The sequence below is a fragment of the Camponotus floridanus genome, unplaced genomic scaffold (assembly GCF_003227725.1).
Source record: "Camponotus floridanus strain SB8 unplaced genomic scaffold, Cflo_v7.5 scaffold69, whole genome shotgun sequence".
Taxonomy (NCBI): Eukaryota; Metazoa; Arthropoda; class Insecta; order Hymenoptera; family Formicidae; genus Camponotus; species Camponotus floridanus.
In genome coordinates this window covers 715,726-738,487 of record NW_020229837.1, presented here as the reverse complement: position 1 = coordinate 738,487, position 22,762 = coordinate 715,726, and the positions used below count along the sequence as shown (strand labels likewise).

Here is a 22,762-nt window from a genome sequence, read left to right as displayed (position 1 = left end):
TTCGATATTTATTGGAGCAAGTTTCAATCTTCGATTTGTCATCGTCGTCGTCGTCGTCATAATTGTCGTCGTTGTCGTCGTCGTCCATCGAGCTTTCAAAGACGCCGCGATTCCGAGGGACAACGTCGAGACGCGATCGATCGGTTCGGAAAAAAAAAAACGCCGAAGGGGGGAAGGGGGAGAGAGGACCGATAATATACGCGCGAAATGTCGTAGAGAGCGACGATTCTTCTCGAGCGAACGAGACGCAGCTGCGTTTTTTCGGAAGCGATTAGTGCCATCCTGATTAGATTTTCCTCCGAATGCTTTCGGAAACGCATTTTTCTATTCGCGTTTCTATTTTTTACACGATTAATAGTCTAGTGTTCGACCTAAGTTCCCACGTTACGACGAGAATCCCCCTTGAATCGCGAGAAAAAAAGACGTAGTCTCTCCTCGTGAGTGCGGACGGCATTATTAATGCTCCTGAATCATGCGCATCGCCATCGCGACGAATTACTTTTACGATTGTGCCTTGTAAAAAATACTTTCAGCCTCGTGTGTCTGAAAAAAGCGACATGAAATTTTGAAGCGCTAAATATATTTGAAAATTAGGAACATGCGTTCTTCTTATCGCTTGCGTTACGTTTTTTATTTTCGTATAGAGATAAATTTCTTCGAATATATATTTATACGTTTCCTTTAGAATATCATTTTCACACATTTATCTTTTAATCTTAGCGGTATACATTTGAAGCGAGCTTAGATTTAGAATCTTCAAAATGGCCAATGTAAAAATGTCGGACAATCCGCGATTTGAAATTCGTGCATTGCAAATAAATGTAGAAAAGCTACGATGAAAACACACGATTAATATCGGACAAAGCTTCGTTAGGTCAATAATTCGCCATTAGCGTGAATTATTTGTACAATAATTTCTCATCGATAAATCTTATTTACTCTTTGTGTTTCTGTAAAGTGACGATTTGCCAGGCTACTTTCCAAATGTTTCATATCATTATTCATCTACAACGACATCTGCTCTTTTATGTCTAGTTGCGAACGTTGTCCTCGTCATGATTAGTCTCGTCATTGTCATCATTGACTGAAACAATCGATTGAACGGCAATCGAGTGTGATCGACCAAGAGAGAACAGCACGAGTGAAAAGTTTGGAATGTGCGCCTAGAATTTATACAATCATGCCATTTGGGACAAATGAAATATCTAATTTGATCGATCAAAAATGCACGTGCGTGACACATGCTCCGTATCATATATATTCTCCTCGTCTAGTCCCTCATACCTCGTAGCTCAATTATTAGACGTGGCGCGAAAGATGTAGACCCATGCGTCACGATGCGACACTCGGTACGTGAATCCTTTATCTATCCCCGAGTGCTCGTAAATCCATCAATCATGTTCAATTGCATCAGGACAAGCAACATCTGCGCCAAGCACGGCCTTTGTTACGTCTGTCGCGGTCCCTGATCTTTACGAGGCGCTTTCACACGTTCTCGGCCAGCGAGAACGCGTTCTCCCTCTCTCGCCCGAATTTCGACTCCCGTCACCCCCGCCCGCGCCCCTCGACTTCCTGTCTAGAGCGCTGACAACAACGGCCCACCGCTTCCACGTCGTTGTCCCTCGCGATCCGCGTCTGTCTCCCCGCACGTCCCTTTCCTCCGCCCTACCGACCCTACGCGGATGTAGACGTAGAAAAATAACGATCGCACAATCCGCATCAACACACACGCACACACGCATTTATTATTTCTCTCCTTGTTCTTCTTGCATCTCGCCGCCTACTTAAGCTCACACGACGTGACCGCGATAACGCTCTTCGTCAACTCGACTCGTTCGAGTCGTTCGCTCGTGTGCGTGCGAGGCGAGACGAGCTCTTCGAGCTGTCCTCCGATTGACATTTCAGGGGAAAGAATAGTCGGCGTTCGAACAAAAATGCAACGTTCGTCGGGAGGAATTTGTCGAACGGCAAGGGTCTCTTTATCCGAATGACTAATAAAATGTCAGAGAGGAAACACACGCGGGTCTGTCTCATCCTGCACACACGCGTGGAACATCTGTCTATACATGACACACAGACGCGCATGTATTCTTACGACAGTCGCAAAGTCATCGGTCGTCGTCATCGTCGTCACGCTTTATACCGTGATACTCTCCGATACTCTCTGTGTGTGTGAATTGTTGAGACACACGTTCAAAGTTGCTCTGGTGATCTGTGTGTAGGTTGTTGCGCGAAGGCGAAATGAGATTGGTACTTACACTTCGTGACGGAATCGCGACGATAACTGCAAGTGACGCGACCACGATGGAAAGAGTGCAAAGCGTCCTTCTGTCTGGGTGCGTACGAATTTCGAGCCACGAATTTCGAGCCGATCCCGAAATGATCCCGAGACAGAGAGGCCGGACAGATGGTTCGGGAGCTGTCCTATTTAATTGAAATAACTGGACCTCCCCGAATCAAACATACGCGCCTCCTTCCATCGTGATCCAACATCGATCGAAGGTTGACTGGCGTGCAACTTTGACGGACGCGATTCCGCGCGAAGTTCCTGTGTGTGTGTGCGTAAACCCGTCTATAGATTCCGCATTGATTAATCGGGACGCCGACTGCGTTAGCAAAGATAACTCGGGTGCTGAGAAACAGAGAGCGAAGAGGACGCACACGGTTTCGTCAACTATAGGGAACGCAAAAGCAGCAGCTTCAACTTTGGGTTGAGACGCCACCGATGATATTAACGTTATTTAATTGTCGGGAAACCGAAGTTTGTTTCTTTTTTTTCTCCCCTCCTCTCTTTTCTTCAGCTTGCTTAAGATTGCTGTTATTCAAAAGGCACAACGTAGGGTTTTCATTATCATCCGATTATTAGCGAGAAATACTTGTGCGATCCAATTCGTTTCGTGTATACAAAAGGCTCTTTCCGCACGGAGCTCTTCCGCTTCTCTTCTTCCTCTCTCTCTCTTTTTCACCCTTCCCTCGATATTTTCCCCGCGCATTTTCCTCACTCTTTTGAAGATACTCGCGAACTCGAAAGCTCCCAAAGTGAAACACTCTCGCTACTGAAAGAGCAATATATATATATATATATATATATATATATATATATATATATATATTTCGGAGCGGTAAAACTATATTTTACATAGCAGTATCTCCTTGTTACTTATTTCATTAACCACGCTAGAGAGAGTTCGAGTCGGACGAACAAATTTCGCGTGTGCTCCGTGTTGTGTGCACCATCGATACAATAATAATTACAATAATAATAATTATAATTATAATTATAATAATGATAATAATAATAATAATAATAATAAAATTACAACAACCCTATGTAAAATCTCTTCAGCGTTTGCGGGTTGTGCGACGCGAGACGGGTTTACGCGCGCGCGCGCGCGCGCACGGCGATCGATTGCGATTATTCGAATAACGATACACTAGAATGTAGAATTAATTTATTTATTCCGAAGCGCGTTTTTTTTATACTACGTCGTGTAAGACTGCGTGTAAGTTTTGCAAATGTGTAAATATCTAGCTGAGAGATGATGAGACTGCGGAATCGCGCCCCCTCCCCTCCCCCTCCCCCTCCCCCTCTCTCCAACCCCTTCGGCCGTTGGTCGATCATCGGATGCGTTAAAGGTGTACGTCTCTCTCTTTCTCTCTCTCTCTTTTCGCGCGGCAGCGTTCTCTCTCTCTCTCTCTCTCTCTCTCTCTCTCTCTCTCTCTCTCTCTCTCTCTCTCTTCCTTATTACTATTTATTATTTTATTTTTTTTCTCTTTTAAAAAGCCAATAATATGCACTTTTCCTCGACGCTTCGACGATTGCTTCGACGCGTTTAGCGTCATGCGATTGAGGGTCGCGACGCGAAAGTGTCGAAAGGGAAGGGCGGCGAAAGAGCGGAGGCACAGACAGGCAAATGGGAGTAGAGAGAAATAGGTATATATATTTATATATATATGTATATGTATGTATAAGTCCGTGAGAAGAATCCGAAAAGAGAAAAAAAGGAACGTCGATTCAAGCGGATCCCCGCCGATCCGGGGAGACGCAAAAGGGTTTCGCGCGCGAGATAGACCCGAGATAGAGACCGGAAAAAAGCGCCAAACGCGGAGCAAAAAGAGACGCGGACACGTCGTCGACATCGACCCCGAAACGCGGAGATGCTCTGCGGAGAGGAGGAGAGGAAAGAAGGAGGGGGAGAGAGAGGGAGACACTCTCCGAGACTCACGCGTGAGCGTCGGAGGAGGGGAAGGGGGTGGGGGAGGGTTACATTCGCGGTCCGCGATTTAATTGATTCGCGGCGGCGGATGGAACGATCCTGTGTATCCCCGATGATTGACACGCGCGGGACTCCCCTTCGGGACCGACGGACGAGGTCGCGGAGAGAAATCCGTGAGAGAAAGGGGCGGGAGAGGGGGGTTGTGGAACCAAGCGGCGCGATCAAGCGTTTTTTCGCGCACCGTTTTCCGCGAGAGATTGCAAGCCGAGCGAATGTATAACACTACTACGCGCACGTTTCATTTCACGAATGAGTCCCCTTTCGCCTGCGAAATTTTCTTTCGCTCGTCCTCTAATCGTCGTTAATCGAAAGTGATGATCGTACGAGTCGGTATCGACCGATATCACGACATCGTTAACATCATCATCATCATCATCATCATCATCATAATCGTCGTCGTCGTCGTCGTCGTCATCATCATCGTCATCATCATCATCATCATCATCATCATCATCATCATCATCATCAACAACAACATTCTTTTCCTTCGTTCCTCTAGCATAACTGCGATTTATACAATATCGTTCTTTAAAGCGAATATCGCCGCAACGGGGCTCGACGGCGGCGCCTGAGGCGTCGCGGCGTCGCGCGGGGGCGAGTAGGCGGGTTTACTGCTGTAAAACGGTGTAAAAAATCCAAACGGCGGATATAGAGATTCGCGAGATTGAGCTAATGTGTACAAGATGGTGTAGACAAGAGGTCGCGCGTCGCCTCGATGCGCGGCCGTCGTCGCTGACGCGCGCGGCTAACGCGATCCGCGCGAGCTACTCTTTGAATCGAACGACGAGAGCAATAGAGAGGCGAGGCTTACTGCGAGAAAAAGCAAGATGGTCTCTCTCTCTTTTTCTCTCCGCGTCGCGATGTCACGTCCCACGAGTCTCAATATTGGGGAAGTCGACTCGGGGAGGACGTTGCGACGTTCCGGCCTTCCCTCCTCGTATTCCTCCTCGCGTCTTCGTAGTCCGTCCTCTTGCTTCTCCTCGTGCATCTTGAAGCCGAGTCGCGCTTTTTCGCGACATCTTCCGCGATCCGGACGCCATGGCCAAGTAAAACCGATCCTCGGTTAGTCACGCGGACACGCGACAAAATCGGCGATCGGCGAGAGCAGCGCACTTTCAAACCGGTCATCTAGACGCAGTCGCAGTCTCCTCGTGTACTTGATACGGACGCTCGTCTAACCAGCGACGTGTCTTTCTTCTCTTTCTCTCTCTCTCTCTCTCTCTCTCTCTCTCTCTCCCAACGGTCGTGGCTCGTTTAAAGTCGATTAAAGGCAACTCGTTGGAGGAATTGTTATTTATACAACTATAAGGCTGTCGATGGAGAGCGCACGCGAGGTGCCCGCCCGGCCACTACTTCGCACGAGCAGTGCGAGCGGCTGATGATGCGTGATCATCGTCGTCGACGATGTTGCTGCTGCTGCTGCTGCTGCTGCAACTGCTGCTGCTGTTGCTGCGACTGCGGCTGCTGCGGTAGAGCGATTTGCGGCGCGCGGACGGCGGCGGTGGCTGCTGCGGCAGCTGCGACGGCGGCGACGACGACGATGGCGATCAGACGTCCGCGGTTTTCGAAGTGACACTCGGCGATCGGCTGTCTATGACAACGCGATGGCCGTTCTTCGTGATGTAACCGTCGCTCTCGACCAGCACCTTGGTCTGCCGTGCGCACAGATCCGTGTCCGGATCGTCGCTCTCCTCGCTCGGGCCGCCAAGCCGCTGCTGCTTGTGCTTCCGCCAGGCGTTCTGTATTAGGCGGGCGCAATACTCCTCGCGCTGCCGCCACAGGGTGGACGAGACCGGCTCGTAGCCGACCTCGTCGGGCCGCGCCTGGACCTCGCCTATATCGCCCGTGTCTTCGATTGGATTGCCCTTCCGTGCGAAAAAGTCCTTGGTGAGGGCGTCGAGGATATCCACGCAAAACATAAGGTCACCCTTACATATGGGGATATCCATCGACACGATCTTGTATTTATTGGGCTTATGTATCTGCAACGGGGGCTCCAATACATCGAGAAATTCCGACAGCTGGTCGTATCTGATGTACTGCGTGCCGTCCGGATCGAACTGTTGCCAAATCTCGTAGTACATGTCGTAATCGTCGTCCGTCAGGCCCTCCTGCACGTCCTCGGTGGCCTGCGAGTAATTCTCGAGAATCACGGCGATGTACATGTTGATAACGATCAGGAAGCTGATGACGAGATACGAGAGTAGATAAGCGATCCCGATCGTCGAGGAGCCGCAGTTGCCTGGGTAGCCGATCTCGTTGTTTGGCTCCTGGCAGTCCTCCTCGTTTATTATACCATCGAGAACACCGTCCCAACCGGCCGATGTCGACATCTACCAACACGAAACGTTGTAATTTACCACGCGTCCGATATGTCATTTTCATGTAGCACTTGACAGAAATAAGAGTCTTCTCTTATATAAAAGAAGTAATTAAAAACGACCACACTGGCAAATTTTATTAAAGTGAATCACGACGTTTCGACCATGGTCTTCACATGTGTTGATGGAGACGTTGACATGATAATCTTAACGAAGTGATTTCCTTATTTCTCATGATAGAATAGTTAGCTAAATTATTTTCACTCGAAAAGGACCAAAACCATGGTCGAAACGTCGTGATTCACTTTAATAAAATTTGCCAGTGTAGTCGTTTTTAATTACTTCTTTTATTTTATTTACTGGCGACCTTCAAGAGTTCAATGTTACTTCTCTTATATAATTTTTAGAAATATATTTACACACATGCGTGTAAAATAATATTGGCTAAAATAATAGATAATAAAATGTTTACAAAAATATACGTGAATTAATATCTGTTGCAACAGTCACCTGAAATAGCAGTATCATGGACTGTCCAAACGTCTTGAAATTATACACGTCATCGAGTCCGCTCTTGTCTTTGACGTGCATGAAGAAAGACATCCCGAATATCGCGAAGATAAACATCACCAAAAATAGCAGTAGGCAAATATTAAAGAGGGCCGGCAACGACATCGCCAGGGCGAAGAGAAGAGTTCGGATACCCTTGGCACCTTTCACGAGTCGAAGCACACGACCGACCTTCGCCACTCTCACTACACGAAGCAAAGTCGGCGATACGAAATATTTTTCAATAATGTCGCTGAGCACCAGACCTGTTGGAAAAGAATCCACACTTTAGCGAATCTCAGACTTGTGCTCTACTTGAATTGAACATCAAGGAAATGGGTGCATAAATCATAAAATTCATTCGTATAATTCATGAAACTCTCGTGCAACGTCAACAGGTTCAATAGGTCCAATGGGTTTGCATGCGTTGGGTAGTATCTAATTATCGTGTAACTAGGAGAGTAAGGTGCGCGATTTAGAGAAGCTTTAAAACGTCCAAACGTTTCTATCAAAATTATTCCTTCAAACTATAATCAACAAAATCAAACGTTTCTTTCCGATAAAAAAATACGCATAAACGCGAGAAAAACATATTAGACATTCATATTAGACATTACGTTTCTCGCTCTAAGAAAGTGTGTGCATTATAGGTGTACAAAATCGAAAAGTTCTCGTCACAAAACTTCATGCGCGTCCTAAGGGGACTCGGATGCTTTGAAAATTCACGTTCGTAGTGTCACGAAATCATAAAAAGCGCATATCAAAACTAATTGAATATATGGAAAACTATATCGTAGATTAAATTCGAAATTATGCAGTGCCTTATGAAAGATAATTTTGAATAGATGAAAAATTATTTTCGCTAATACTATGTCACATTCGAAAATAGATACACAATTGATCTATAGTCAAAAATTAAATGTGAGAGCAATAAATTAGATTCTAGGACCTACATACTTTATACAGACCCGATCTTACCCGATACTTCGATTTACGACATTGTTGCAACATCGATTAACGCGCCGAATTGCTCGTGCAAAGCGTTACATCGCGGCAGCTCTCTTAGAGAAACGTTTATTTGCGGATAATAAATTTTTTTGTACTCCCAAGAAATATTATATTTTGTAAAATTCATAGAAATCGCGGAATCGTAGATTGCGTAACTTTAATCAATTCAATAACGGAACGATTAATTCCACGCATACAATCGCCGATTTCAAAGAATCGCATATCTTTACCGTAAATTCATTCGAGACGCGACACGAAGTAACGCTGAGCTTGACAATTCGAACTAGACATCAATCATGGCACTTAGTGGGATACGAGGGTCGTGGAGTAAGGTACTTGGCGCGGGGAAGGTAAATTCAACATCAATGTAAGGCTACGTAACGTAATGATATCAACCAGTCGTTGAGACACGAGCGAAACGTCGGGCCTGTCTGCTTAATCGAGAAGAGAGATTATTGTGCGTGCATGAAAAAAAAGAAGAAATAGCATGGCATGCCGAGATCCGTTCTCGTACGTGAGATAGAATACTACACTACGAGTATGTATACTAAAAGGCGGAAGAGAGAAATAAATTAGATCATGATTTCTTCGTGAATCGAGAAGAAGAGAAGCTAACAGGCCACTTCTTTTTGCGCATTTCGTTTTCGTTTCGCTCGGGTCATACGACTGAAGCAACCATTACGTTACATTACCTAATATTGACAATATAACAACAACAAAATCAAAGAGGTTCCATGGCTCCTTGAAATAGTGGTAGCGCAGAGCGAAGATCTTCATGAGACACTCGCTGGTGAATATCACAATGAATATCATGTTGAGATAGTCCAAAACATTGCTGAACGTTTCGCTTTGTTGATAATGGTCCAACGTCATCGTGAGCATGTTCAGCCCGATGAACAGCATGATTATCATATCGAACTTTTTGTCCGTCACTATTTCAAACACTATCCCTTGCGGTCGCCACTGTAGAAGCCGAAAGAAATATTTTGTATTAATAATTACTCAATACGTTGAGGATGTTTTGCACCTATTTTCAAAATATTGAGAATTTAATGAAAATTGTACAGAATGTCCTTACATATGTTTAGAATCTTCGGTACAATTTTTAAATCGATTCACTAAAGATCGTTCACAAGTTATAAGGATTTTAATTTGCACCGAATTAACATGTGTTCTTATGGGAAACGTATAACCACGTCGATTCAAATGACAAAAACACATGGAAATAATATTCAGAATTTGTTTAAAATTTGCAAAAGTTTAGATACAGAGGAAATACTTGATCGAATAATATTATACAAGTACTAACTGATTAAAAAGATATTAAATATAATTTAATGAAGTTAGCCATGTCACCAGACGAAATTCTTTGCTAAAAATTAATCATTTCGGTTAACAAAATTCGGAATATTTAAGTAAAAACGCAATAAATATTAAAAAATACATCTCTGCGCTGTAGCTAAGATCAAATTGTAATAATCCACACAATTTCTTACTCAAAATAAAATGGATATATTCGTCAATATTGATTTTCAGCTACTTTTTGCTGCGATTGTACAAAACATCCTTAATATAAGCATTGTAAATAAATAAAAAATATTTTTTAAAATAGCATATTCTGAAAATTCATTAATTCGAAAATCTTTTAATTCAAAACTGTCAAAAAAAGTCGCAATGTTTTCAAGTTTTCAAATAATATCACGTAAAGTTTGCGTTCAAATTTATTGATCTGGGTGATGTGTATGCATAATGTAACATATATATGTGTATATTATTTGTATAATTTACCCTCGGTCGAGGAATGGCTTTCAGAGGCTTTTTATTGCCCATTTTTTTCATGGCGTTGTAATATTTCTTCTGATCTTCCGTCATGAACATCTCGAGGGAGCCGCCAGCCTTCTTCTTTTGCTCGTTAAAGTTGTCGATGATTACTCCAATGAATAGATTGAGGGTAAAAAACGATCCAAATATAATGAAAAACACGAAGTAGAGATACATGTAAATGTTCGTTTCACGAATCGGCTGCTTGTCGATCTGCACATCGGGAAATTAAGAGTGCATTAGAACATGTACATAAACATCGATAAGGAAAAAGAAGCTATTAAGAGACTATACTCGCCTCCCTAGAATCGATCGCGTCATTCATGATTTGGATCCACCCTTTAAAAGTCGCCACTTGGAATAGGCACAGGTATGCTTTCCCGACGTGATCAAAATTCATTGGCGAATTCTCCCACGTGTAATTCTCAGCGAAGCAGGCGTTCCGATCCGGTATTATCTCGTAGCTGAGTGTCGTCTTGTTCACGTCGACACACTGCGACATAACAATCAAAATTCAATTTTAATTAAATTATATTAAATTAAATTATATTAAATTATATTAAATTATATTAAATTATATTAAATTATATTAAATTATTATTTTCCGCTCATTTTTCTAATAGTTTCACAATTTTTCGAAAGGAAATTCTGAAATTACTCGCGCAAATAAGTTGCACGAATCGTTTAAACTATAACGAGTATCGATAATCTTGAAGATTGATTTTTTATATCTGTGTAATATAAAATGTATGTACCTTGTAATATTTCCCAGCAAACAGCTGCACTCCCATGATTGCGAATATAAGCCAGAAAATAAGGCATACCAGCAACACGTTGAAGATAGATGGAATGGCTTGGACCAAGGCATTAACGACTACCTATGAGAGACGAAGTTTGATTAAACTCAACGACATCACACGTTGATTAAATTAAACATTTCAGCATCTATGCTCGACTATGTGACTGTTATACGCGCTATGCACGTAGTGTACTCGTATTTTAATAAAAGAGATTAAAAGTATACAAAATTTATTTTATAAGAAATACAATTCTTAGAGAGAAAATAGATAATTTTTAAATAAAGAAAATTCTTTTATACAGGTTTTATTTTGGAAAGAATCTGGAGTTTTTTTTTACAGAAAAGTGGAAAATATAAAAATTATAAGAAATAATAAAAATTTCTATTGAAAAATATATACAACGTAATTTATGAAAAATATATCGTAAATTACCTTTCATATAAAAAAATATCTATAACTTAATATTAATACATAAATATAATAATAAAAAAATTAATCTAATATTTATTTATATATATTGCATTTCTCTGTGTGCAGTAGCTTTTGTGCGTGATATTTCGACTTTGCAAACATTTCTGAGTAAATCTTCTTAATTGATTTTCAAATATATGACATAATATATGAATAAGCAGAGTAAACCAAGTGAAAAGTCATGTAGAGAATTGAAATACTTTGCGATTGAAATATTCTTCAATTTGCATACACACCAAGAAATCATTCTTTCTCATTTTCTTTCTCATTTTAGAATAAAAATAAAATTTATTGTTAAATAATTTGCTTATTTTAATTATATGTATATACGAATCATAAATATTGACTTGAGTATTTTTATCTTATTTCTTTCTTAATAGTGTGTGTATGCAATTTAAGTAAAAATGATTAAAACTAATGTATAACTATTTTTAATTAAATTAGTGTGAACGTGATTTTGAGTGATCGTGGATCAGTGACTGATATGCGCATCGTGTAATTTATATTTACAAGAATTTGGATATACTAAAAAAAGGAGCCACAAGCAGTTCAACATGTAAAGCAGATGCAACTTGCAGCACAAATAAAAAGCTGACGAAAGCAAGCGAGCAAAGCATTCAGTTTCCACGTCTACCAAGCAATTCAATTACAGATATTACGGCAAAGCAATTCATATACAGAATATCCCAAGAAAAAATATATGAACAGCGCTCTTTCATTTGTACATTTTTATTGCATATTTCTTAAAAACTCAATAATATTGTAAGCAATTTTTTAATATTGTAAAAAATGTTTTTAAAAAATAAGTCAAATTTTATATTAGCTTATTAGCTAAAATAAAATCTCATCTTTTTTATTTTTTGTTTGAGAAATAATTATTAAGTTATTTAATATCAAAAGATTAAATATTTACAACTGATAATTATAATGGATGAACATTTTTCAGAAAGAAGTTAGAAATTAAACTTTTTTTTTTAAATATAATGCTTTTTTTTTCTCTTCTCTCTTAGGATATTCAGTATGCAATATTTGAAAAAGAAGAAGAGCAAACTGAGAATTCTAGATAATTTTTCCGCGTGATTAATATGTTCCCTAGAATTACTTGCATAAATTGTGCAAATTATTCTTTGAAGAATTTGCTTAATTAAATTCACGAACAAATTTCGCAAATGAAGAATCCTAGGGAATATATAAATCATATGTATATAAATTCCAGTAGAATATAAATCCTATAAATTCAAAAATCTTCGTGTGATCTCGTGCAAAATCAAAAGGCAAGAAATAAAATGTCGAGCGCCCCGAGGAGCACCTTGCAGCGAGCTACTGTAAAATAGAAGAAGTGTCAGGGCGTGGGCATGACAGTAATTACTACACCCAGTGTCTCAGCGACCTTGTGTTGCGAGTATGTGAGAAAGTATAAGTATATTTGCGAGGAAGTACGTATATTCGTGATCATTATCATAGCGAGATCATAAAGGGCGAACTATCACTACGTCGCGTCATGTGTGTAGTGAGAGACGATTAAAGTATACCCTGTGTGTGTTTGTGCACCCATATCGCATATCCGATAATCAGATAAATTTCATAATTTGACAGTTGTGCTTAATCCTAAAATGCGATATGAGATGTTCGTTTTTCTTTGTATGCGTCGAATTTCTAGAATGTAATGGACGCGCTTTCATGGAGTTCATGGAGCGAGGTATACGGGATGCTTTCATCTCGATCTTCGCGATTCAATCTTTACGAATTATTTTTCTTGGCGAAGATGAAGAAGACGCAACACGTATATCAAAGACAATGTGAAACAAAGCGCGTGTCCTTATGTATGGTGCGTGTTGTCATGAATGTGTCGGCCAATTTCATGGACGGATTATCTACGCGCTGTTCTGCTCCGCGCATTCGCATTTCTAAGCTCTGCTGTGCATTCGCGCGATTGCTTCTATTTTAGCATATCCACGTGCAACAGGAGGGAAAATGTAAGATCGAGTTTTCGATATTACAGCGCCGACGATATCGCAGTTTGTCAAGAGTCGACATTAAAGTATCTGAATCCTTATATCGAAACAAGGAACTATTTTTCATGTAAATGTTAATATTTCATAAAGATTATAATATTTCATAAAGATGTTAATATTTCATAAAGATTGATAAATCAGATTTGCATTTATTATAGACAATAATATGTGTACAAACAATTGCAAGAAATATCGACTCTGTTAAAAAGAATACAAAGATTATACCTTTAAAAATGTTGAGAAATAGAATCAGAATTAAATATAATAACGGTTATTGAAAGAATCCAAATGTTTCAGATTAAACATTAAGAAACAATTAAGAAAAATTCGAAACAGATAACAAAGACAACATAATTTTCAGTTATTAAAATGACAACAATGCAGGCTCTTGATGAACGTTGTTGGTCGGTCTGTCTATCGAATTTCTCGTGTAAGGGAAACGATGATGACTTTCGAATCCGTATAATCTGAGAATCATTCTTCCCAGCTACTTGCGATAATTTAAATTAAAATAAAATACACGTATATCAAATAAAGTAGTATACGATATCGCGCTTGCGATATAAATGTAAAAGAATTGGAAATAAATTGGCAAATTGAATAACAATTAATGAAAAAAAGACTATAAATAAAAATTAATAATACAGATTTAATGACGTAACGTATGACGTAGAGAAGGAAATTTCACATTACTTTAATCGGCAAACTTTTTCCTTGAGGAATACAAAGTTACAGTAAATTTTTTTTCTTATACTCGACAAATTTTTAAATTTTATAAAAATATTCGGGAAAAACTAAATATTTTAAATATCTATTTTAAACATTCCGTATCACAATTCTAAATAAGACATAAAAAAAATCATAAATAAACGTGACTAAAGTAACTGTCTTGGAATATCGCGCGATTACTCTCTCATATCTATAATCCTCGCAATAATAATTTCTATGACAATTTATAATGATTACACAAAAAAAATAGATATTCGTATCAAAGAATACTTGTCCCAACGGACATTCTTTCGATGCGATTACCCAGAAATACCGTTTCTCCCGGCGTTTCTCGCGGGGTTAACATAATCAAACGGTGGAGTGCATTGCTCCGAAACTGGTACCGGAACTGAACGTAGACGGACGGATATGTAGAATGCCGTGCCGTCGTGGGTGGGGGAGAGGAGATTCGACTCTGCCGTCATCAGCGGCAGACGTAGATAGCGAGTGACAAGGTCTGCTGAGACGGTGGGTTACATACCCGCATCCCCTGCATTCTAGACATCGCCCTGAGCGGCCTTAGGGCCCTTAGGGTCCGCATTGTTTTGAAGGCTTGAATCCCGCCAGCGCCACAGAGCGACGCTACGAAGTTAATGAGCGATACCTGCGAGCGAGAAACGAGAGCGAATCACAGCGAGAGGTAGACAGACGAGTGGATAAGAGGGCTAGGAGGTTCTCGATCATGTTCCATGGTGGACGGAATAGGGCGAGGATAGAAGAGAGGAGGGGAGAAAGTCAAACAGAGACAGACGGCCGAGATCGACGTGTTACTGGCGTTTCCTTCGACTCCTCGACGGATCGAGACATTTGGACATCTGTACAAAGACGAAAATTCGGGAGGGCTGTCGATTCGTAGAGAGCCGACATTTTCTAGATCTATATAGAGATGTATATATACTCATATGTACATTAGTATATCACTTTTCCGTAAGTACCACCACTTAAATCAACTTCAAAAATTAGAAATGTATCACTTGAAAAAAATAGAACGTCATGGAAAATATACTTTTCTTTCTTCATTATACTCAAAATCATCTCGGATGATTATTTTGCGAAGTTCGCGTAAAAATTAATATGTAATATTTAAATTGTATAAAAATTAATATGTAATATTTAATAATGTAAACTATCAATAACGAAAAATTTCGCTAGAAACTTGACAATAACGTTTAAATTACTTTAAAACACACGTAAGGATTTGAAACGCTTTCAGAAAATAAATCACGTTTCGCGTAAAGATATTTTTACATGTTTCATATGCACATCATGGATGCAAAACTTATGGGATATTTTTGAAAATTGTAAGAGAAGGAAATGTGTAACGGTACTTACAGAATAAGACTACGTTAATATGGTACGACAAATATATAAAGAAGGGAAATATAAAGGCATAAAGAGATTTCAGGTACGGCACATACAGCATTTAACAATTATCAGGAGATATACATGACTGTGTGTATGTGCATATATATATTGTACGTGGGAAGATACATGTGTATTTATATACACACACATATATATATGTATATAGACACACACACACACAATCATTCAAAGACAGAGATAGAGATAGAACGACAAACAGCTCGGTAGGGATTATCATTACGAGCAAGTACTATCGGCTGCATCCTGAAACAGACGAAAAGGTTTGTCATACTTGCGATCACGTCGCGCCACGCGAGTGATTTCATTTTAATTTACATGTCGCAACAAAAAGTCATCGCGTTCGATTACGCAAAATTACGAGCAAGAAATACATAAAAATATATTTTAATATAAAAAATATATTTTAATGTATATTTAATATATATTTAATATATATAAAATAATAATTTAATATATATATATTTAATATATATTTAATATATATTTAAAATATATTTTAATTATTTTATCAAAGAAGGAAGCCTCATGAGCGAGGTTTTTAGAGATGTCACTCGCGTTGGAGCGTCGTAATATGGTCTAAGAAAAATATTACATGTCTTGAGATAAACATATTACATATCGCGCGCGTTGACGCACGTGGCGTCCATACGCACGCACACACACGCGCGCGCGCACACACATACATACAAGGAAGTTTTTACACTACACAAAAAGCATATATATATAATATATGTATATGCGTATTCATATATGTATATATTATATATAGATATACTGGTATATTTTGCACAACGATCACTGGTACCAAGAGACTCTTAAAAAAGGCGTACATAGGCGACTTTAGCTAGTACGACAACGACTCCAGAATTAGTGCAGACACCAAGTAGAGACGCCAGTGTATCTCTGCACATCCGGTAAGCACACCATAGTACACCGTAATACACAAGCTACACCCGCCGTAGCTGTTCCTTTCCCATTTATTCTCGTTTACATCTCGTTCTCATTTATCACAACGAATATTCCAAAGCCGAAGCTTCGTACCGCGTCCAACGGATCGATAGCGTGCTCCATCGAGATCATTGAATTCGCAATCGATCGGAATCGAGCCGAGATTAATCCGCAGCTCGTTTTAAAGGATCCGACAATCTCTGCCTTGACCGTATTCAAAATATTAATATACATAATTATTTCTTTCTCGACAACCGCTTTTCGCAAAATAAAAAAAAACTAAAGAGGAAAAGTAAACGGAGAAGAGAGCTCTGAATATATTTTACATATATATTTAAAAAGTATAATTAATCAATTTTTATAAAATGAAAATTTTAGAGAGTCAAATAACGAGGATAGAGAAGCGTCTTGCAAAAATAAATAAATAATTTTCTATATATTGCTATCGAGAGAGAGAGAGAGAGAGAGAGAGAGATATCAGTCAAAGCTTAAACCTTTGATCCTGTAAAGCGACTTTGAATAGTCTCGGCTGGTAATCGATCTATCGCCACGACATTGTCACGACTACTTTGAGAGGAAGAAAGAGAGAAAGAAAGAGAGACAGTTAGAAAAAAAGGAACAACCCATGCAAAACCGGCAGCCCCTCGTCAATCGGAGCTCCGCTCGGCTCGAACAAATTAAACGTGCTATATCGTGATATATCGATCGATCCGTTAGCTCCGTACGATTGATCAAACGTCGTTGCGATAACAGGCTCAACTTTTTTTGCTTTATTTCTTTCGCTTTTAAGTCCTCGTCGACCGATGACTTACTCTCATGCCCTCCCACCGTGAGACTGCTCGTAAAGGTCTCAAGGCCCTCAGTGTTCTCATGGAACGGAAGGCCGGGATGTCGGCTGCGCCGGCCCAGACTGCGCCCAAGTTGATCAGTGACAGCTAGTTTCATCAAACATTCATCAGACGGGAACTAAATTGCGTTAGTTCTTACAATAATACTTAATGGCGATCGAGAGATTAAGAGAAATCCACCTCGGAAGCTTCCACGCTCGGCTCCCACCGCTTCGCACATTGGCATTAGTTGATCGAGGGGTGAAAGAAGGGGGAGAAAGAAAAAAGGGGGAGAGATAAAATAAAAAACGGAATATATTATATTATCCGTGCGCCGACGCTCTGTGATTTGTGTCTCTAGAATATACTCAATTATTTGTACTTATCACAAAATGTGTGTTATTTTAATCTTTACACATAAGTAAATTCTCTTTATCGAAGCACGGACGAGCGCATTTTTCTGCGAATGATCTCGCGAATGACTTCGACTTATTTTTATCATTACGTGACCGTTGACTGCTATTAATTTATCGCTGCGATAACGTATTTTATAATTCTCCGAGGTGACGTAAATTTATACACGACGTAAAGACAAATGATTGGCACGTGTACGAAGTCATTCGAGAGAACGACAAGATTTCTCTCGTAAATTATTCAAGTGTGCAATTGAACTTTTATCGTGTCGAGATTTTTATTTTATACGTCTAAATATTTATTTGAAAAATCTTTTGCCGACATTGAATCAATGCTCTCGAAGCGGCATCAATTGCACACGTTTTACAAAATCAAACATTTTTCGTAATTGAATTACGATATTGAAGAGAAAAAAATAACTTACCATGACGATGATGAAATCAAGCCAGCACCAGGCGTTTGTGAAATACTTGCTAAATCCTAGAGCCAACCACTTTATCAACATCTCGAGGAAGAAGATCACAGTGAATATTCGATCCATGTAATACAATATATCCTGTAGGACAGGTCGTTGTTGCAGATGAACGTCCTCCAAAGCCTGCAAATCATTCGGTCATCGATTGATTGGTCGCGTTCTAAATAAATTTCCCAATGATAAAGAAAAAAGATAACAATTTTACCAAGGCCAAGCTACTCAGAAGAATCATAGTGATGACGGCAGTCTCAAAGTACTTGTTTTCAATCAACCGGAAGGTCTTCAATCGCAGGTTTGCCCAACCTTGCCAAAACGGAGCATCGTCGTCGCCGGCCAGGAATGGAAATTTCTTGTAGCAATTTTCCGGGCAGCAATCGGAAGGATAATTATCCTGAATAGGATCTTCTTCTGCTTGTATAATGTCAATGTCGACTTCTTCCCCTTCTTCGCCCTCGTCTTCTAGATCTAAATTTTACAGATTTTTTTTATTCATCAATTCGAGAAAAATGTTCTATAATAAAAGTTTCTTTACATTTACGCGATTGCTGTTCGCTGATCTTTTTTTCCTAAATTTTCAAAGAATTTTCATAAAATTATATAAATTTTATAAATCTCAAAGAGTTATATCAGATCTACCTTCTCCCTCCTGCTCCAGATCTTCTTTGCTAGCATCTTTCTTCTCCTCGCCATTTAACGAGTCCATACTGCCTTTGTGACTTTCATCCTTAAATGCCCGGTTTTTGTGGCTGCCATATGATTTATTACTGTTGAAAAGACACTTGAATAAGGATTACTCTTGACAGTATTGCCCGGAATGAATGAATAATTTAGAAAAAAATTAACCGACCTGATGGTGTCATCCTCATTCTGATTAATATAATCGTTGTCGAGCCTATAATCGTGATGATTAATTGAATTCGCGATAACCTTCGTATTATTCATGCACAGCTTGTTCTTCAGCTTGTTCTTCAAATCTCCTTTAGGAAGAAAAGCAGATCCGATATTAATTACGTTACAGTGATACTTTTTTGGGGGCGAAATTTGATTAATTGAATGTTGATTGATAGTGATTGACACTGTATGAATGCCTCCTGGTCTTTAAGGCGAAAAAATATGCATAATAATCTTTTAATTCTGCATAATAATCTTTTAATTCTTATATCGTGAGAGAAATTTATAAAATTATTACGGAGCAATTTTTACAATTATTCTTAGCAAAACACTAAGAAGTGCAAAAAGTTCATATAAAATTATATTTCAATAAAATTATATCCACTTTAACACGTCAGGCAATATTTCTGCTGATCGTACAAGATAAGAAGATTATTATTATAATCGGAAAGAGATTATCTTTGATTATTCCCAATACGCTTACCGTGAATGGTGAACTCCATCCCCTCGCCAATGGCAACTTCAAGCTGGTTAAGTTCTTTGGCGCTCTTTTTGTCTCTGTATGCGTCCAATTCGCCATCTGCAAGATCTAGGTCCCCATCACGATCAATCCCATCTGCACAATTATGCAAAATCTCTAACCTGCTCTTATAACGGGAGATTCGTATCGGAAAACAAATCGGAACGCGCTGAAAATTTTATAGATAGAGATTCTCTTCCCACATGTGTATACAGGATGTTTCTTAATAAGTGCGAAAAATTTTAAAAGATGATTCTTTGTCGAAAATTAAGGAGGGTTTTTCATATAAACATTAAAAAGTTCTAATAAAAAATTGAATAGGGCTTGATAGTTTCATCCCCTTATAACAATACGGGAGACTGAAAAAAGTATTAATAAATAACCTTTTTACTAGTAGAAAATATCCATCTAATTTAATTTCTTTAACTTGTTCCAAATATGAGAGAAACCTAAAAACCTAATTTTTATCCCCATTTTTGGAGGAGGGATATATGAGAATATGTTTATATGGAAAACCCCTCTTAATTTTCGACAAAGAATCATCTCCTGAAATTTTTCGCACTTATTAAGAAACGTCCTGTATATATGTATATACATGTTCTTTTTGCATACATGTATATGAATTGTTTTCCGTCGCGATCCCCGTCGAATCGAAGAATTAAGATTAGTGTAATGTGATGATATTGTTCGCATGCAATTTGTGTACAGTGTCATTTGTATTCAATGACATCGAATGACTCGATTTAGAAACTATATGATTTCGATTCACATCGTAGATTATTTTATGCGTGATACTTGCTGCATACATGTGTGATATTTATGAAAAGTGTCTATAACATTTTCATAAATAAATCGAATTCCAGAATCAATACGGATTTTCTTAATGATATAGTCATGTACGACTTGAATAAAGTCGAAATAAAGAAATCTTCCTCGACACAAACATAATTTTAAAAATACATGATATTTAAAAAAGCTATTCATAATTCAATCTTGACCTTTAGTCAAAGAGCAAACATCTATAGAAATTCACATTCTCGCATTATTGTGCCAACATGTCCGTTTTTGCGAACTAAATGAAGTTTAAAATTCTCTTTTAATCGAAAAAATGTTGTCACCCATTGACAGAAATGCAGCACGCATCATGCAAGTTCTTATATACATGTCTAAATTCTGCTTAATGATAAATCCGCGTCCCGCTGAAGAGACGACCAACTTGATCTCGTTGACAACTTCATCCACTGAAATTATGTAGTAAAATACGTTCCCAAAATAGAATGCATAGCAACGTATAACTGCCAGGCAGCTAATCAGCGAAACAAAACTTAATTCGCAATTAATCCCATCGTGCATTAAATATTGAATTATTTCATCTCTCTTTGTTTCCCAAAGCTATCGAACCTAAGATGACTGGACTCGGCTTCTTTCCCAAGTCGAAAGAAACAGTTGAAACTTTTTGTTATACGTATCAGATCGTAAATTTAGATTCATTACAATGCAATACGTCAATTTTTAATGGAGCAGAATAGCAAACCAAGTAAAATTGAAAGAGTCTGCGTAATAAATCGAATGTGCTAGCCGACGTATGTATTTTACGATCATGAAGAATATCGTTAATCGAATTGACAAGTCAATAAAGATGCATCAAATGCTTAAAGTGAGCGATGTAAAATAACATATTGAATTTGTAATCTTGAGAGCAGCAAAAAAATTATTGAATCTCGCTTGCTCGAATCTTTGTGTACATTAAAAGACAAATTATTATCGCGCGTGTTTTACTATAATTGATCGCCGACTGGCACCAGTCAAACGTGTAGAAGAAGTGTAAAGCGGAAACTGAAAGACAGTGCCACGAAACTACACAGCGCACACAGCAAGCGATCTGATTGGATATAAACCTTCTTTCCAACTGTTGGACGGTCCCTCACCTGGCGCCTGATCGGATATCTGATTGGTGAATTTGGCTCGCATCAACTTAGCAATGTTTAGAATATTTCGCTTGATCCAGTTAATGAAACGCGCTATGCGATCGATCGCCTCCGCGATCTTGTTCGTGTCGTTGTCCGCGGTCGGGGCTGACAGATTCGACGAGCCAAAGTTGCTGAGCAACAGAGCTAAGAAGAGATTCAGGACCTGTGGACAATAACATTCCTCTATCAATAATTCGATCATAAATCATGTTGATTTTTGTATCGACAATATTTTTGAAACGAGCGTAAAATTGATAAGATCTGCCCCAGGTAGAACACGAAACTCATAATGACATCATTATGACGTCACCTAAAAGTTTTTAGAAAAATCATAATGATCTCATTTGATATATTTTTGGCAATGTTTTGGTGACTTATTAATATCATTTTTATTTATATTACGCAATTACTTGTTTATTTAATTATTCATGTATATTTTAATTATATTTAAGCAACATGATCTTTTTAAAATTATATAATGCGATTATGGAACTTAAAAATTTATGATTCTTTTTGTCATCTTTAACTCATTTTTTAATAATTTTTGTTCAGGTAACTTTCAAGTGATAAGTAAAATCATGATGACGTCATAGTGATGTCGAAGAGTATTTTTATATCGATTTTAAAACATGTATCATCGAAGAAAGAGTTCGCGTTTATATACTTACGACCAAGTTACCGATGACGACGGTGGCTAAGAAGAATGGAATGCAAGAGACATCGCCGACCAGCATGCAATCCCACATAGACTCTATCCATTCTCCGCACAACACTCGGAAAACGATCATAAAAGAGTGCATGAAATCGGTGAAGTTCCATCTAGGCATCTCCTCGTCCGGGAAGAGGTGGACGTTATCGACGTAATTCTTGCCGAATAGCTGCATACCCATCACGGCGAAGATGAAGATAATGATGCACAATACGAACGTCAAATTACCCAACGCGCCCACCGTTCTGCCCATGATAGAGATCAGCAGATTCAGCGTAGGCCACGATTTAGCGAGCTTGAACACTCTCAGCTGAAAAGAATCATTTATTTTTACGGTTCGTTTCATTCGTGATTATCGATTAACGGAATTGTAAAAAAAAAAAACAGATATATAGACACTCACCAATCTGAATGATCGTAATACCGACAGACCTTGCACACCTTCCAAGCCCAACTCCAGAAGCGAAAGAGCGACGATTATAAAGTCAAAGATATTCCAGCCTTCTTGGAAATAATATTTCGGGCTCATCGCTATCAGCTTCATAGTCGCTTCGATAGCGAATGTCGCAGTGAAGAACTAGAATTTCAGTTA

General features: G+C 39.0%; 1 protein-coding gene across 4 annotated transcripts in view; it reads right to left on the bottom strand.

The window, feature by feature from the left end:
- Positions 1-3,731: 3,731 nt before the first annotated feature.
- Positions 3,732-22,762, bottom strand: part of LOC105257456 (sodium channel protein para) — a 42,200-nt gene continuing 23,169 nt past the window's right edge. For 2 of the 4 annotated variants that reach the window (XM_025413581.1, XM_025413582.1), the window contains exons 14-28: positions 22,574-22,747; positions 22,130-22,480; positions 21,390-21,624; positions 19,456-19,587; positions 18,928-19,057; positions 18,717-18,844; positions 18,286-18,545; positions 18,030-18,203; positions 14,512-14,634; positions 10,732-10,854; positions 10,275-10,469; positions 9,944-10,189; positions 8,848-9,118; positions 7,109-7,413; positions 5,825-6,610 (exon numbers count right to left, since the gene is read on the bottom strand). In XM_025413581.1, coding sequence (XP_025269366.1) covers positions 5,825-6,610; positions 7,109-7,413; positions 8,848-9,118; positions 9,944-10,189; positions 10,275-10,469; positions 10,732-10,854; positions 14,512-14,634; positions 18,030-18,203; positions 18,286-18,545; positions 18,717-18,844; positions 18,928-19,057; positions 19,456-19,587; positions 21,390-21,624; positions 22,130-22,480; positions 22,574-22,747 — 3,633 coding nt within the window. Of the gene's footprint in view, positions 6,611-7,108; positions 7,414-8,847; positions 9,119-9,943; positions 10,190-10,274; positions 10,470-10,731; positions 10,855-14,511; positions 14,635-18,029; positions 18,204-18,285; positions 18,546-18,716; positions 18,845-18,927; positions 19,058-19,455; positions 19,588-21,389; positions 21,625-22,129; positions 22,481-22,573; positions 22,748-22,762 lie in introns of all 4 variants that reach the window. The other 2 variants (XM_025413579.1, XM_025413580.1) reach the window with 2 other exon arrangements.